The following is a 16,790-nucleotide window of genomic DNA, read 5'->3' as shown; positions in this document are numbered from 1 at the left end:
GGCCCTGCTGCTCAACGCGTTGGGCCCTGCCGGGTTAGAGCTCTTCTATACTTTGGACGCCACCAACGCGTCGCCGACGCCAGCGTCGGGCGATGCCTTCAAGAATGCTGTTGCTCTTTTCGATATGCATTTTAAAGATGTCTCGTGCGATTATCTCGCACGCGTAAAGTTCCAAGAAAGGCGACAATTGCCTGACGAGCCAGTCGCCGAGTTCATTACTTCTCTTCGAACGCTCGCCGCGTCGTGCGGCTTGGGCGCGCTCGAGGACTATATGATCCGCCATCAGCTTTTCACCGGGGTAGCCTCGCAAGACGTCCGCTGCCGCATGATTCAAAAAGACTCCTCGATTTCATTATCCGAAGCGCTCTCGATTGCGCGAGAGGACAAGCTTATTCGCTCCAAGTTGGAGCAATTCGCTCCGCATTCAGTGCAGCAACTTTCTGCTGCGGGGGGCCAAGGCGGCGGCTCTTTGTTTCACGGGACGCGTCAAAATGGCGGCCCTTCATCTTCGTCTCGGCGCGGCGGCCAACCTGGACGCCCGCCTGCACAGTCCTTCCGTGGCAGCCAACATGGCGGCCTCTCTGTGTCACGGGGGCGAGGAAGCCGGCAATATGGCGACCCCATTCCGCCAAATTCTGGTTTTCCGGAACAGCACCGAGCTCCTAACTCGCGTTCGCAATTTTCTTCTCCACGCGCAACTGCGCATTGCTTTCGTTGCGGATCGGCTCGGCATTTAGCCAATTTCGCGCAGTGTCCCGCGAGAAATCGCTCTTGTCTTGCGTGCGGAAAAATCGGACATTTTCAGTCCGTATGCAATTCCCGTCCAACAAATCTTCCTGTACCAGTTTCTTCGTCCGCTCCTTCGAGCACTGCACAGACCAATACGGTCACTGTTTTAAATGTGGATGGCCTCCACACTACGTACGAGCCCAGCATCGTAGCTTCAGTGGGCCATGTGCTCTTGTCATTTTTCGTGAACACTGGTGCCTCAGTCTCTTTAATCAGTGCCGCTGACTTTCATAGTATTTTTTCCAACAATCGGCTTTTGCCTTCACACGTCGTTCTACAAACATATTCCAAGGAGACGGTTGATAATTTAGGTCATTTTAAAGCTGAGCTCTCCTATCGCAGTCGCACTGCTTCCATTACTTTTTATGTAACTGCCAATGGCAGCTCGCTTTAGGGACGTGATGCCATCAGGGCCTTGCCTTGTCCATCAACATCGTCGGTGCGTCTAAGACGTGTGCTCAAGTGGACGTCCAAGATGATCTTCCGGCCAACGCGCCTTTTGAATTCCACCACCTGTTCACCCATGAACTGGGTTGTGTGCGCGGTCTTGTGCATAAAGTGATGCGTCGACCAGGTGTGTGCCCTGTGCGTGCCAAGCTGCGCCGCATTCCTCTTCCTCTCCGTGAGCAAGTCTCTGCGGAACTGTCTCGCCTTCAAGCCAGCGGAATCATCAAGCTTCTCTCCTTCCGACTGGGTTTCTCTATTGGTCGTCGTCAAGAAAAAAGATAGATCCCTTCGACTATGCGTCGACTTACGAGAACAGAACAAGGCGATCGTCGTAGACGGGTTTCCACTTCCTCACATTGAAGAGCTGCTTCATCAGCTCTCCGGAGCGTATGTTTCTCCAAGCTGGACCTCGCGTCTGCTTATCACCAAGTTGAACTTTCTGAGTGCAGTAGAGACCTAACCACATTTGTATCGCACGAAGGCTTGTTTCGGTTTCACCGCGTGTGTTTCGGGCTTGCATCTGCCCCTGCAGTGTTTCAGAAAATGATGTCAATTATTACTAAGGGTTGTAATGGCGCCCTTTGTTTCTTGGATCACATTTTGGTGTGGGGACTTACTCGCGAAGAGCACGATGCTAACTCGCATACTGTTCTCAACTGCATCAAAGAATGTGGTATGAAACTTAATAACAAGTGCAATTTTTCTGTGAATGGGTGACAATTTCCAAGACATAATGTCAGTTCCCGCGGCTTGACACCTGTTGAATTTAAAGTTCAGGCAATTGTCAACGCCCCACGGCCTACTGACTCCAATACCTTGCAATCTTTTTTAAGTCTTGTTGGTTATTATGCCAAGTTTGTTCCTCACTATGCGGATGTTGTTGAACCACTGCGTACTCTACTTCGTCAAGCACAGCCTTTTAACTGGTCAGCTGAAGCTCAGCAGAGCTTCATTTGAGTTAAGTCAATACTGGCCTCAAAGCCAGCCGTTAGTATTTTCAGTGAGTAGCTTCCCATCGTCATCACGACGAATGCGTCCGATGTTGGACTGGGAGCAGTGTTTCAACAACTCAGAGGTGATCAGCTGATCACTATCGCTTTTGCATCTCGTACATTGACCCCGGCTGAACGCAGATATTCAGTAGGAGAGCGTGAAGCTCTCGCGTGTCTTTTTGCCTGTGAGAAATGGCATGTTTACTTGTGGGGCTGGCACTTCACATTACGTACAGATCACCAAGCACTAGTTGCTCTTCTTTCTGCAGGATCCAAAGGCCACAGCCCCATTCGTATTTTCCGTTGGTGTGCCAAACTCATGTATTATAATTTCAGTGTGCAATATTGTAAAGGTTCTAATACCGTGGTTGCTGATGCACTGTCGTGCCTTTCTCTTCAGATACCGGTTACTGAAGAGCGGGTTGAGGAAGTTGTTTCATTAGTTACTTCCTGCATTACTAAAGCCGAGCTTCAGGCAGCTACAGCTGCAGATTCCACTTTGTCTCAAGTTATCAAATATTTACGTGAAGGATGGCCTTCCAAATGTGCTCTTGCTTCTGAATTCTTGCCTTACTTGGCAGTCCGACGGGAACTGTCTTGTTACGAGGACTTGCTTTTCCGCGATGAACGCGTGATTCCCCCGGCTTCTTTCCGTAACAAGCTAATACAGCTTGCCCATGAGGCCCATCCAGGCATTGTCCGCACCAAACAGAATCTCCGAGACAGGTACTGGTGGCCAGCCTTAGACAAGCAGGTCGAGCATGCAGTTTACAACTGCCATATATGTCAGGCAGCTGGCAAGTCTGCCAAACCTGCATTTTCTTCGTTGCAGCCAGTCCAGTGGCATGATTGGCCTTGGCAGAAACTCGGCATGGACCTCATCGGTCCTTTGCATAATGTTCCGCAAAATGCCCGGTTTATTATTTCTCTCATCGACTACCATTCCAAATGGCCAGAGCTTTGTTTCACAAATACAGTTACTTTTAAGGTCATCATTGAGTTTCTGTCTTCAATCTTCAGCCGGGAAGGTTTTCCTGATGCCATAGTTGCGGACAATGGTCCACAGTTTCTGTCCCAACATTACGAGGCTTTTCTTTCACAACGAGGAATTCAGCACTTGAGGTCATCAGTTTTCTATCCCCAATCAAATGGGCAAATTGAGGGCTTTGATCGTGTTCTGAAGGAACATATCCAGATCGCCCAATTCGAGCACCGTCCCCTCAAGCAAGTCTTGACTGAATGTTTGCTCCGTACAGGTTCACACCACTAGGCACCACTGGAGTATCTCCTGCTCAACTTCTCCACGGTAGGCAACCGCGAGTTGCTCTCGACATAGTCTCTTTGCCTCGTAACATAGCAGTGTCTTCTCCTGATCAAATCCGTACCAGAGTTTTTTCTCATCAACAAGCAATGAAAAAGTATGTTGACACCCGTCGAAGTGCAAAGCAGTCCAGAGTTCGCACTGGATATCTAGTCAAGGTTCGTGTGTCAGGCAAGCGCCCCAAGTATCGGGGTCTTTACAAAGTCTTGGGCCAGGTTAGCCCCACTTCTTTTCGCTTAAGTGATGGTGACATCTGGAATGCTTCGCGCCTTGTTATTTTTCATACGGATTCACTTTCAACACCTAAAAGTCTTCCTCATCACGTTCCGTCTACGCCTTTCAACTATGCATGTTGGAGGAGTTACCAGTCGGTGTCGCTGGTTTAAGTACACAAGTCATACGGTTCACTTCAAACCTTCAAATATGGCTGAAACCCTTGAACCAGACTCCAGTCCACAAAATCCTTCCGAAGCTCAAGCTACGAGCTCTGATGAGACCGCGAATTTTAACGCTCGTTCAGAGCCTTCACAATCTTCTACTGCTCTTGATGTGTCACATCAGAGCACAAGTGACCAAGGTGCAGAGACACCTGATTCTACACCCAAAAGGGCCCGCCCTAAGCGAAAGCGGCAGAAGCCGCGTCGGTTCGAAGACTAGGTGATGTAGAACTCTTGTTCATTACTGTTGTGAACATTATGTTCTGTGAAAAGGTCCAATGCATCCAAATCAATGTTGTACCGAGTTGTGTACATTTTTTCTTTCCAGTGCATTTTCAGGACTTCCATTGTACATTTTTCAGTGCGTTTGCAGGATTCGCAATGTGGGAGTTCAGTGTGCAGTGCTCTGAATTGTCATGTGTTCTAATGTACATACCTTGTATAACACGTTGGTATTGATCATGTGTAAATATAAACAGTGTATAGGTGAACGTTTTTTCGAGGAGGGGATGATTGTTGTGTTCTGGGTTTTCGGTTTCGGAATGACATGTGAGGATGCCAGGGGGCGCCGCTCTGGCATCTAGGATTTCATGGCGACTGTAAAATAAAACGAGTGTGTTGGGTAACCATGGAGTGCGGTTGTTCTTCTCTTCGGCGCTTCGCGCCAACCCACGTGTTCGGGCAGGTCGGCGTCCCCGCCGGCCGCGTGCGTCTCCGTCGGCAGTCTTTTTCTTCTGCTTCGTCGGGACCAGCCAGCCCCCAACACAGCAATCAGCCTTATATGTAAGGAAACATTCAATTTCTGAACTTCGGAATGATGAACTACCGGAGCAAACCTAGAACTGTCGGTATGTACAATTTTCTTCCGTCACTTTGTATGCAGTTCTTGACCGTAATGTTTATTGAACAAAAATGCAAACAAGGAAAGCGTAGCATGCGTTATTCGTTGAAAATATGATAGAAATATGAAGAAATAAAGCAGAAGAACAAATTTGAGGCGATGGGTAACAAACCTGCAACCTTCGACTATCACGTCCGATGCGCACTAAGATGAGCTGCGGTGGCATTCATTCTTGCGGCCTTTTATCAGTATTTATGTGTTGATTAAACCCTGGAAGTGTTAGTCAGCGCTACTGGTAACTATGGTTGCGAGCGTGGCACACCCTTGTTTAGGCGAAGGTTGCAAGTTGCAGGTTCGAAGGTTGCATTCTCAATCTCCGCCGCCAGTGAGTGCTCTTTGCGTCGTCCTTAATTCTTCTTCATTTTTGATCATGAGTACTCTTGCCATTTTCTATACCCTTCTTGGCATGAACGTTTGTTCGTTTTTATTAGGCTTCTCTTTAACATAAAAAGAGCACTCCGAAATCCCTTCTCTATCGCTCAGTGATTTTGAGAATCTTTTCCTTGCACAGTAGATGACAACTAGGAGTTTTTTGCAACAGCTAGCTCGTAATTAAAACAAACTAAGCATGTGCTGCGTGGCACCAGAAGGTAAATCAACAGTTTTCCATGCGTGCCTTATGGTCTGGAGCGGCGCTTACTAACACTAGGCGGTTTGCGTTTGCATAAATAACAGATAATTTGGACTCGCGGACGATCGTCATCGTAGGTCAATTGGTAGTGTGTCCGATACGTTGATCTAAGTTTGTAGCTTCAGTGCCTGCGAGCGATACATTGTCTTTCCACCTTCTTTAATTTGTTGATATGTGGGATTTAACGTCCGAAAGCAACCAAATGAATTTGAGAGACGCTGTAGTGGAGGGCTCTGAAAATTTAGACCACCTGGGGTTCTTTAACGCGCACCCAAATCTGAGAACACGCCCCGATATTGTCCGCAAAAATGTCGCAAGGGGCAGGAGACCAAACGTATGAAATAGGAAGACTTAACAATTGCTCGACTTCTTGACTATTGAGTCAAGCTGGCTTATTATATGCGTAATAAAATTAACAAAATAAATAGTGCATTGCCCTACTTCTTGTGACTAATTTGCGCCAAACAAGTAAAAATATACCTTTCCAAGCCACCAGAGTGTTAAATTTTGGATACCTTTTTTTGTGTTTGTGGTTTCTACCCCGCCTCGGGCCTCAACCCTTTGGTTTTGAATGTAGATACAACAGTTTTATACAACATTCTCTAGCTACCAACCAGCCAGAGCAGAGCTAACAGGCAAGCACGTACTCGTGCACATTCCAATGAATAAGAATCTGCAAATTCGGGAAAAGATCTAATAAGACGTTTACAAATATCACAATTTCGTTTTTTTTTGTTTCCGCAGAGTGTACGTGGACGCCGTGATTAATCACATGACTGGTCCTCTGCAATTAAAAAAAGGCACAGCGGGCAGCAGCTTCAAGTACGATGAATACAGCTACCCTGCCGTACCGTATGTTCCCGATGACTTCCACACGAAAAGGCAGTGTGGCAGCAAGTCCATGGTATCGATAATTACGGAGACGTAAATCAGGTGAACAAAATGTGATGCTTAAGCTGTCTATATTAAGACAATACAGGGCGTTCAGTGAAAACTGCTTCTAGCCTATAACAATGCATAAAATGTAAATATTGCACATTTACCAAGTACTTACTGCAAAGATGTGTTGATTGTTTCAAATATCAGTAGCCACACACAATCCGCAGTTGTTTTTTTGCACTCTATACCTGTTTTCTATGATGAACACATTACGATCGTCATCAAAGACCGCCGTAACAGCCTTACTAAATTTGCAATCTGCGAATAGGAAATTTTAAGTAAATCATACGCTGCACGTGTTTCCGTAAAAACAGACAGGTGGTCCTGAACACCATTCACGGTTTCCATTATATTTGCATTAGATAGGCATTTCTGACTAACAAGAATATTTCTTAAGTTATTCTTGAAAAAATAGGGTGTATACCTCTGGAAGCATACATGTTGGCTGCTATAGCACTTTGCCACCAGTTTCCCAATTTCTTAACTCTAAGCAAACTTAGCAAAAAATAGTGCATTTGTTGTTCACGATATAATATAATTCTACAATAAAGATCCTATGAAATGCTACATTACAAGTATAATACTTGACAGTACAGCAGAAGGATTCTTGAGAAAATAATGCTAAAAACACGGAATTGCCCGAAATACCTGTTGATTTTATTATTATGGCGGGTTTAACGTTCTAAAACCAACATATGTTTGTGAAAGACGTTGTAGTGGAGGGCTCCGGAAATTTTGACTACCTAGGGTTCTTTAACGTGCACTCAAATCTGAGCAATCGGGCCTACAGCATTTTCGCCTCCATCAAAAATGCAGCCGCTGCAGCTGGCATTTGATCCCGTGACCTGCAGGTTAGCAGGCGAATACCTAAACCACTAGACCACCGCAGCGCGGCACCAAAATACCTGTGATACAGGCATTTGTTGTGGGAAATTTAAGCTGGTAACATTAAAAGTAGGAGGATACTAACTGATCTGTGCGTCATTTGCGCTTGAGCATTACGTGACTTTTTACATTATCAGATTCGGAAAAAATCTGCATAGATTAACAATGGTGTTTGAGTTAAAGAAGATTTCAAAATATTCGTTTCTATTTTTGAGTACCTAAAGGGCGTTGTCTACATTGCTGAATTCGAGAACGTTGCCTACCATACTATTGAAGAGAAAGTCTTAAAATTTCTATAGCAAGTAATACGTTATATAATGCGTGACAAATGCCTAACTCATCCTAGCGCTCGTGAACCTGATCGCTATCCACCACAACATTTATAGCGAGAAAGACGGGGCAGCTTGTCGACTCGGGTGTGAAGAACGACTTAAAGAGACGAAAATATAGAACTAACCTGTATATGACCTGAAATTAATTACAGTAAGTGATTATGCGCGATGAGTTTAACAACGGGCAAGATGTTCAAGCTTTGAAACGCTGTACAGCCTCTTCAGCAATCCACGTAAGGACAAGGTGCATGACATCTGAAGTAAAAATTTCAGCGACTACTTGAAGATTGAAAGAAGGGTGCAAATAATGGTAGTATGAAATTATTAGGTTCCTTCTGACCGTTAGCCTGAACTATTTCTAACAACCTGCATACATGATATAGTTCAATGTCACACCGCTGTGTAAATAAAAAGATACAAGTGCTGTCTGAAAGAACACACTGAAGGGCTAGTTGGTAATGCATAACTTAGAACAGTAGTGCAAAGAAGCACATGGACTGCGGGAAATCACGACGGAACACACCTAACTATCCCGTTAGCGCCCCGCCGCGGTGTTCAATATTGGCTGAGGTAACCGGCTGCTGACCCGCAGGTCCCGGAATCGAATCCTGGCTGCGGCGGCTGCATTTTTAATGAAGGCGAAAATGCTGTATGCCCGCAAGCTCAGATTTGTGTGCACGTAAAAGCACCTCAGGTGGCCGATGTGTCTGGAGCTCTCCACTAAGGTGCCTCTTATAATCAAGTGGTGCCTTTAGAACGTTAAATTTCACATATCAATCAAGCAACCAGTTAGCGTGGCTTGCGGTACAACACCTGCTTGCGACGCAGACGGCCCAGTTAAGCTTACGCTCTAGGCGAATATTTTCTTTATATTTATTTTTATTTTCTTGCACCACAAGAAATTGGGAGTAATTTTTTTCCTTCGAAAGAGTGTCAAGCAACAGCGTGACCTTGAGTCAGAATAGTTGTTTGTCACGCAGCTGCCGGGGTTCTTTTTTGATTGAAACCGAGTAATTTTAGCGTGATAGCGTAAAAGATCTAGTTTCTCAGAAATGTCAGCGTGGTTAATGGCGGAATTGATTGTAAGCAAAAAATCGTCTTGCGCATGACAGAAATATTTAGATAAAAGCAAGTAAAAGAAGCAATAAAAATAGTCAAGTCTGAGTGATGATTGAACCCATGGCGTACACATGACAAGTAGGTGTTCTACCAAAGAAGCATGATCTTTTTTATGCTTGTTTCCTGTCTTTGCTACACAACACAGAATACAATAAAAACTGTGAATAAAACAACCCGATGCACTTTGTTCCCACGGTGGCATGGAAGTCCACTAGCATCATGGTGGTATATACACGATAGCATGATGTGTATTGAAATTGCTCTGGAATTAAACACCGTATGAATGACATGCACTGGAAGGCATCTTTTTAACCCTTCATGTATTGCGTGACAGAAGCGTGGAATTGCGCAAGGTGCTAAACCATGCGAATCGAGCAAGGAGTGAGTGTTTTAAAGGCCCGTACATGACAAATTTCTCACGAATACCTAATCCTCATATACAGCAGAACCGTCAACAAAAAGTGAACAGCTTCGTAGGGTCACGTATTGCCGTACCGACAAGTAGTGGTGCCTTCGCTGATTCACAAAAGAAATAGTTATGCCGCATTGTGCACCTAGCAACCGTGCTTTCAGTAGATATTTAACGGTACTTTGAAACGGCCAGTGCTGCGCTCACAGTCGTTCGTTTTCTTAAGGAATCGTTGAGGCATGCACCAAGAGCAGAAGCAGGCTAGCAGTCCAGGAGCCGATGCGCACGAACGATATCACGATCTGCGTCTTAAAGACGAGGCTGAAGCATCTTCCAATTTTAATAATTTTTTTTCATCTTTATGGATCTTTTGATCATGAAGCTAACTGTTGATTTTTCACTGGCAACCATCTACGTTAATGCCAGAACCAGAGTTTCTACGAAACAAGCCATTTAACACTATCGCGTTATAATTTGCTTAGAGTGTTCATATCGCAATAACAGAACAGCCCTAAGTTCAACTGCGTTTTCTTTCTGCTGAGAAAAGATAGTTCAAATAAATGTATTACTATATTTTCATTCCTAGGTGCCGTTAAAACGTACAAAGGGTGAAAGAATAAGAAATGTGGTTCTAGCGGTCCTACATTGTACGTAACTGTTTGTACAACACTTTCCCCCCAAAAGGTATGCTAATATCATTGTTCTTGGTCTAAAACCTGCATATAAATTAAACGCTAATAAAATCGTGAATGACAACCAGGACTACCTCTGCATTCTTATCCAGACACGCCGCGCTATGGTTACCTTGACTTATTTGCCGCAGGAAAAGAGAACAGAATGGTATTGGATTATTCTGCTTAGTTTTACAACCCTAATTGCCTGTCTTATAGTATAAAAGTAAGTCCTTGAAGTACTTCAGCACTAGAGTACAGTAAATATTGCTAGGCTTACGCCGGGCATCATTAGGCCCCAAGAAAAAGTCAAGTATTTTTCAGTTTTAGTGCAATATTCGTAACCATGACGACGACGTGAAAATACTTGTCTATTTTCTGTGCTTCATTTGGCTCTGCCCATTCCTACAGGTGCGCAACTGTGAATTGCTTGGACTTCGTGACCTGAACCATACTAGGCAGCATGTTAGAGCTAAGATCTCCGAGTTCCTGAATCAAGTCATCAGTTTGGGAGTAGCCGGATTTCGTGTCGATGCCGCCAAACACATGTGGACTGCTGACCTGAAAGTTACCTACGCGAAACTCAACAACCTCAGCACAGAGTTCTTCACTGCGGGAGCCATGCCGTTCATCTACCAGGAGGTGATCGATATGGATCAAGGCGAGCCGATCACCCGCTGGGACTACAACCAAATGGGCAGAGTGCCAGAGTTCAATTACGGTGCCAAGCTAGGTATGTGCAGAGTCAATCTGTTGAACTGTACTCTGCATGTGAAATCTGACAAAAGAGTGGAACGTAACTCTGTAGCCTAAATGATACGTGAACATTTAGAGTAGTTGTCCTGCACATGTGCTTCCTGTGTAGTTACTTTAGAGCGTAGCTCTAGGGTGCCCGTTCCTCTGTAAAGTAGCGTTATCATTGCCGCCATCGTCATCGCCGTCAGTGGCGTCGCCACTCGAACAATTGCGCAGTTGCGCAAGCCCCGCTGCCATGTAGAGCAGGTGCGAGTACGTAACGAAAATGATGTGCCACATGAAAGGGGAAGCACTCAAGAGGGCTGGGTTAGCACCCTGCCGAAGATTATTATTCTACCATGGGACAAGCGATCTGCACACGACGCTAGCCGATGAGTTTCGTCGTTTGCGGTCACACAATACAAAGCTGTCACTGCAAAGTGTTGCGCCACCATTGAGCAGACACACATTTTATCGGTCTCAGTGCCTAATGCTCGCTCCGTTTCCGCACATGTCACGGACACAGACCACAATCCAATGTTTGAACATGCCTCTGTGCCATGTCTTGCTGAAACCTGCATAGATCCCAAACAAGCCTTCAAAATCGTTGACTAGCATTACTGTTGTTACTCTCGTGGAGGCCACAAGACCACAGCGGGAGTGGCTATCTACTTGCGTACGAGTATGTATATATATACTGACGGAACTACTGGTACCTAAATTGAAGTTGGTGGACTGTGAGCCGCCAGCTTGGGCAAAGGCTTGCTGGCCGTGGCTGCGTACGTTTCGACCACCACATTTACCAAAGAAATCGTGCGCTTCCTGCGCCTCGTTTTAACAGCACATCGGCCCACAGCAATGTTAGTTGTAGACGACTTGCATTTAAAGATAAAAACAACCGGCACTTTCCAACACTTGTGTGCGAGTACATCCTGTCTCTCACCGTCATAACTTATCTCACTGATGTGAGGACCTCGTGAAACACTTGCGTAGACCTTGTTGTCGAAAACCAGGCAATTTCGCACCCAGTCGAACATATCATCGCTCATTTCTTTGATCACCCAGCTTCCTTCGTTATAATAAAGAATCGACAGCGCTAGAGGGAGAGAGAGAGTTCAAGAAAATAAATAGTGGTATGCAAATGTACACACGTAGATGTTCTTTCCAAATCGGATATCTAAACGTATCGCGAAATGACAACACCTAAGCAGCTGCACTCAGGATTTTCATTAGAAAGTATCGTAGTTGTCAACTTTTTTTAACTTTGTACTTTTTATTTATGATATGTTTTAGTTATCATAGCTCGTATAACGTATCTGTTATTTATGGTACGACGTGCTTTAACGCAGCCAACTGTATATAACCGATCTATGTACTCTGTCACCAGTTAATAATGCAACAACCACTTATGCAAGTTGTTCAGTTCGACATAGTTTAAATAGCTTCTGCACTTGTTTTCTGTGCATAAACTGGAATGACAGAAAAAGAAGTTATTTGAACTCCGCCATTTCTTCAGCTGAATGTAATGTTTTGAAAAAGGCATTGGTGCTTCGAATTTACGGTGATTACGTGTTCACTATTTAAAAAAAAATGGGACTAGCAATAACGGCTGCAATCAAACAAATTGTGGCGCTAGTTTGATTTAAAATAATTTTTTGCTTGAATTTTTATTTTTAGTTGAGTAGCCAGTGGCGAGGCATGAACAAGCCTGCAAGCACACGGAGCAGCGTTGGCTCCTAGATTCGAGAAGGGTGGCTTTCTTTGACGTGCATGCCTCGACGGGAAAGACGGCGGACCTATGCCAAACTCTGCCCCCGTGGGGAGCGTAGACAGAAACTGTACTTGCACATGACTTACAATGCAGTCACCAGGCTGAGTGAAACCACACAGGATGTGGAAAGCTTTCGTGAAGTGAAGGATAAAATATTGCCACCAGCACGTAGTGGGTCGACAGCAAGAGCGGCTCTCAATCCGAAGGAAAAAGAAGATCACGTGCTTTCTTCTCTGCTCGAGAGCCAGCCACGACTGATGCATCGTCCTAGAGCTAGCTACCCGGTCATTCAATAAATCCCCCAGTATTTGTGACTCATCGTGACAAACTGGTGGAAGGTTCTGGGTAGTCTCACGGATGCTGCAGACCCCCCCCCCCCAGGAAGCCGTAATACGAGTCCAGTGCCAGTCAATACTCCCGTGCATCGAACCAGCCGCCGAATCAGGTGATTGCCTCCGGAAGTCAACGATACTGCTCCCACCACGTCAACAAACGTGACCAGCACTTCGGTACAAACCTTGCCAACCGGCACGGGAAGCACGTCGTCGAACCGCTATACGTTGGAAAGCCCACGGGCACCGACGACGTTCCATGGTACGGAGCACGAAGACGTTGAGGACTGGTTGGTGGACTTCGAGCGCGTAGCCAACTTGAATCAGTGGGACGACGCGGCGAAACGGGGTCGTGTCTACTTCTATCTCGAAGACGGGACTCGCACGTGGTATCAAAATCGAGAGGAGCAGCTGACGACGTGGCCCGAATTCTCTCGTAGACTTCTGCAGACATATGCCAGCGCTGACCGCCAAGAAAGAGCTGAACGAGCTATTCTTGCCCGCGTCCAGTCGCCAAATGAAACTGTGACCGCGTACGTCGAAGACATGACGCGTCCTTTCCGACGGGTAGATTGAAGAATGACGGAGGACAAGAAGTTGCGTCACTTGATGCGCGGTGTCAAGGACCAGCTTTTTGCCGGACTCGTGCGAAGCCCTCCGAAGACGGTCGCGGAGTTCTTGTCTGAAGCCGTGACAATGGAAAACATTCTGCAGCAGCGATCAAACCTATGCGACAGGCAAGTCAGTGGCATGTCCACTGCTGACAATTTCGCCGCCGCTGGGACCAGCAATGACTCCTTACGTGAACTCATCCGTAATATCGTACGTGAAGAGTTGCAAAAGGCTGGTGTAACACCTCATCCTACGGTTAGCTCTATTGCAACTGTGATCAAGGATGAGCGGCACCAAGCCCTCCGGGACACCTTGCCTTCTGATACAGCTGCGTCAGCTCCTGCTGATTACCACCGTGGGACAACCTACGCGGAAGCCTTGAAACGCCCTGCTGCATCGCCGCCATTGTTCGTTCATCCTGTCCCTGCAGTTTCACTCGAGTCAGCGCAGCACATACCATACTACGAAGGCACGTACACGCAACCGCCCCTGCCCTTTGTCCGTGGTGCTTCTGTCGCCCATCGTTCGGAGCAACCGGTCCAGTACATCAACGATCGCCACTCGTCTCCTCGAAAGTCTGATGTCTGGCGCACACCCGATCATCGGCCTCAATGGTTTCACTGCGGGGAAGCTGATCACTTGTACCGCCAGTGCCCTTATTGCCGTCTTGGGCTTCGCGGCTTCTCTGCGTACTCGCCGCCACCCCGTTACGGTCAGACACCACGCGACATCCAAAACTACCTCTCCCAGCAGCATGCACCACCGTCTGCCGGGCGCCAGTCGTGCTCGCCATCACCGAGGCGATTTTCATCAACGCCCCAGCGGTATTCTACCGCACGATCTCCCAGCCCCCGCCGGGAAAACTAGCTGAAGCGACCTCTGGGTGCAGGGTCGCTGAACGTCGAAGCGCTGAAGACCTCTTATTGACGCAGAACCGTACAGAAACTGGTCCGACAACACCTGCTGCTGCAAAGGATAGCCGGCTTTCACTCGACATAGCAGTAACAATTGATGGTTGTGTAGTTAATGCGTTAGTGGACACTGGCACAGACTATTCCATACTGATCGGAAAACTGACAACGCAGCTGAAGAATGTAATCACGCCGGGGCATAACTCGCAGATTCTGACAGCTGGTGGCCATGTCGTTACTCCACTGGGCGCCTGCACAACTAGAGTACAGAGTCAAGGGTACACATTCGTAGCAAGCTGCCTTGTTCTACGTGAATGCTCCCGTGACGTCATTCTGGGAGTTGATTTTCTACAGGAAAATAGAGCTATCATTGATCTGCAAGAGCGCCGCGTCACGTTCTCAGCCCAGCGAGCAATCAACGTGCAGGATGACGGAATGCGTGTCGACGTACTCCGTATTTCTGAACAGAGCGTGACGCTTCCTCCCCGAGCCAGTGTTCTAGTCGACGTAACATGCTGTGGTTTGAGTGATGGCGATGTGGTGGCCGAGACAAATTTAGAACACCTCCTGCAGCAAGGCATATGTGTAGCGAGAAGTGTAATACACGATCGTGACGGCCGATCTGAATAGCTCGTTACCAACTTTAGCAACGAGCATCGACACTTTTCCGTGGCGCTTCGATAGCATTTTCTCACGAAGTAGCAAACGTAACCAACTGTCTCAGGTCAGAAATAGTAAATAACGCAGACACATCAATGCGCAATATTGACATCAATCCTGATCTGTCCACCGATAACCAGACTGCGCTTGGAGCGCTCTTGTTCGAGTACAGGTCTTGCTTCGCAAGTTGCTCAAATATCCGCCAGACGTCCTTCACTCAACACAGGATCATCACGTACGAGGACGCACGCCCAATACACCAGCACCCCTACCGCGTGTCGGCTAAAGAACGTGAAGCGATACGTACGCAAGTTCGCGAGATGCTTGACGATGGCGTTATCGAACCATCAAACAGCCTGTGGTCATCTCCAGTCGTGCTTGTCAAAAAGAAGGACGAGTCGCTACGCTTCTGCGTCGATTACCGAAAGCTTAACAACGCGACCAAAAAGGATGTGTACCCGCTACCGCGTATCGACGATTCGCTAGATAGACTTCGTCGTGCCCATTATTTCACTTCACTCGATCTAAAAAGCGGGTACTGGCAAATCGAGGTAGATCAGCGAGACCGCCAAAAGACAGCCTTCGTGACTCCAGACGGCCTATACCCATTTCGAGTACTCCATTTCGGCTTGTGTTCAGCGCCGGCAACTTTCCAGTGAATGATGGACACTGTCCTCACAGGGCTGAAGTGGAAGGCTTGTCTGGTCTACCTTGATGATGTGGTGGTCTTCTCTGCCACGTTCGAGCAGCACCTTCAGCGCCTGTGCAGCGTGCTGGAGGTTATCCGATCTGCGGACCTCACTCTAAAGCCACAGAAGTGCCACTTCGGCTATGAAGAACTGAAATTTCTTGGACATGTAGTTAGCGCCGAAGGAGTCCGGCCCGATCCAGACAAGCTTGTGGCTGTTGCCGAATTACCAGCTCCTGTCGATAAGAAAGCCGTCCGGCGCTTCCTTGGTTTGTGCGCCTATTATCGCCGGTTCATTCATGGCTTTTCACAGATAGCAGAACCTCTGACACGTCTCACAAGGGACGACACGCCGTTTGTCTGGAATAACGAGCAACAAACAGCTTTTCATGAACTGCGACAGCGCATGCAATCAGCACCCGTTCTCGCTCATTTCGACGATGATGCTGACACGGAGGTCTATACTGACGCTAGTAACGTTGGGCTTGGTGCAGTGCTCGTTCAGCGTCAAGAGGACATCGAAAGGGTGATAGCCTACGCCAGCCGCTCTCTATCCCGTGCCGAGGCGAATTATTTCACTACGGAGAAAGAGTGCCTCGCAGTCGTGTGGGCAATCACCAAGTTTCCCCCGTACCTTTATGGTCGTCCCTTCAAGATAGTGACGGACCACCACGCCCTCTGCTGGTTGGCAAGCCTGCGCGACCCTTCAGGACGGCTAGCATGGTGGAGCTTGCGGCTGCAGGAATTCGACGTCACCATCGTCCTTAAGTCCGGCCGTAAGCATGAAGACGCTGACACACTGTCACGCACACCCCTTCATGTCGTCAGTCAGGAAGCAGAGAAAGACGAAGGCTTCCTAGGCACCATTAGCTCATCAGACTTGAGTAAACGGCAGTGGGATGATGCAGAGATTCGTCCGATCATCGATCATGTAGAGGGCCCGGACACAATCATACCACGTCATTTATTCCGCTCGTTGCCATCGTTCTGCCTTCGAGATGGTGTGCTGTACAAGAAGAACGCTCGTTCGAACAACCGTGCCTACCTCCTGGTGGTTCCTCGAGACATGCGAGACGACGTCCTCTTCGCTTGCCATGACGAACCCACTTCCGGTCATCTCGGCTACTCACGGACACTTGCCAGAGTGAGTAAGAGGTACTAGTGGCCAGGACTTTCGGCAAGCGTCAAGAAGTACGTCAAGAGCTGTC

The 16,790-nt window shown here is 47.3% G+C and overlaps 1 protein-coding gene across 1 annotated transcript; it reads left to right on the top strand.

Moving 5' to 3' along the window:
• The first annotated feature begins 5,826 nt into the window (after positions 1-5,826).
• Positions 5,827-12,293, top strand: LOC142803107 (alpha-amylase-like). The gene is made up of 4 exons (XM_075888211.1): positions 5,827-5,852; positions 6,263-6,422; positions 10,285-10,606; positions 12,286-12,293. Exons 1-4 carry the CDS (start codon positions 5,827-5,829, stop codon positions 12,291-12,293), a joined length of 516 nt encoding a protein of 171 aa, XP_075744326.1.
• Positions 12,294-16,790: the final 4,497 nt, after the last annotated feature.

This window comes from Rhipicephalus microplus, chromosome 3 (assembly GCF_043290135.1).
Source record: "Rhipicephalus microplus isolate Deutch F79 chromosome 3, USDA_Rmic, whole genome shotgun sequence".
Classification (NCBI taxonomy): Eukaryota; Metazoa; Arthropoda; class Arachnida; order Ixodida; family Ixodidae; genus Rhipicephalus; species Rhipicephalus microplus.
The sequence above is the reverse complement of the archived record's forward strand: the minus strand, read 5'-3'. Positions and strand labels throughout refer to the sequence as shown.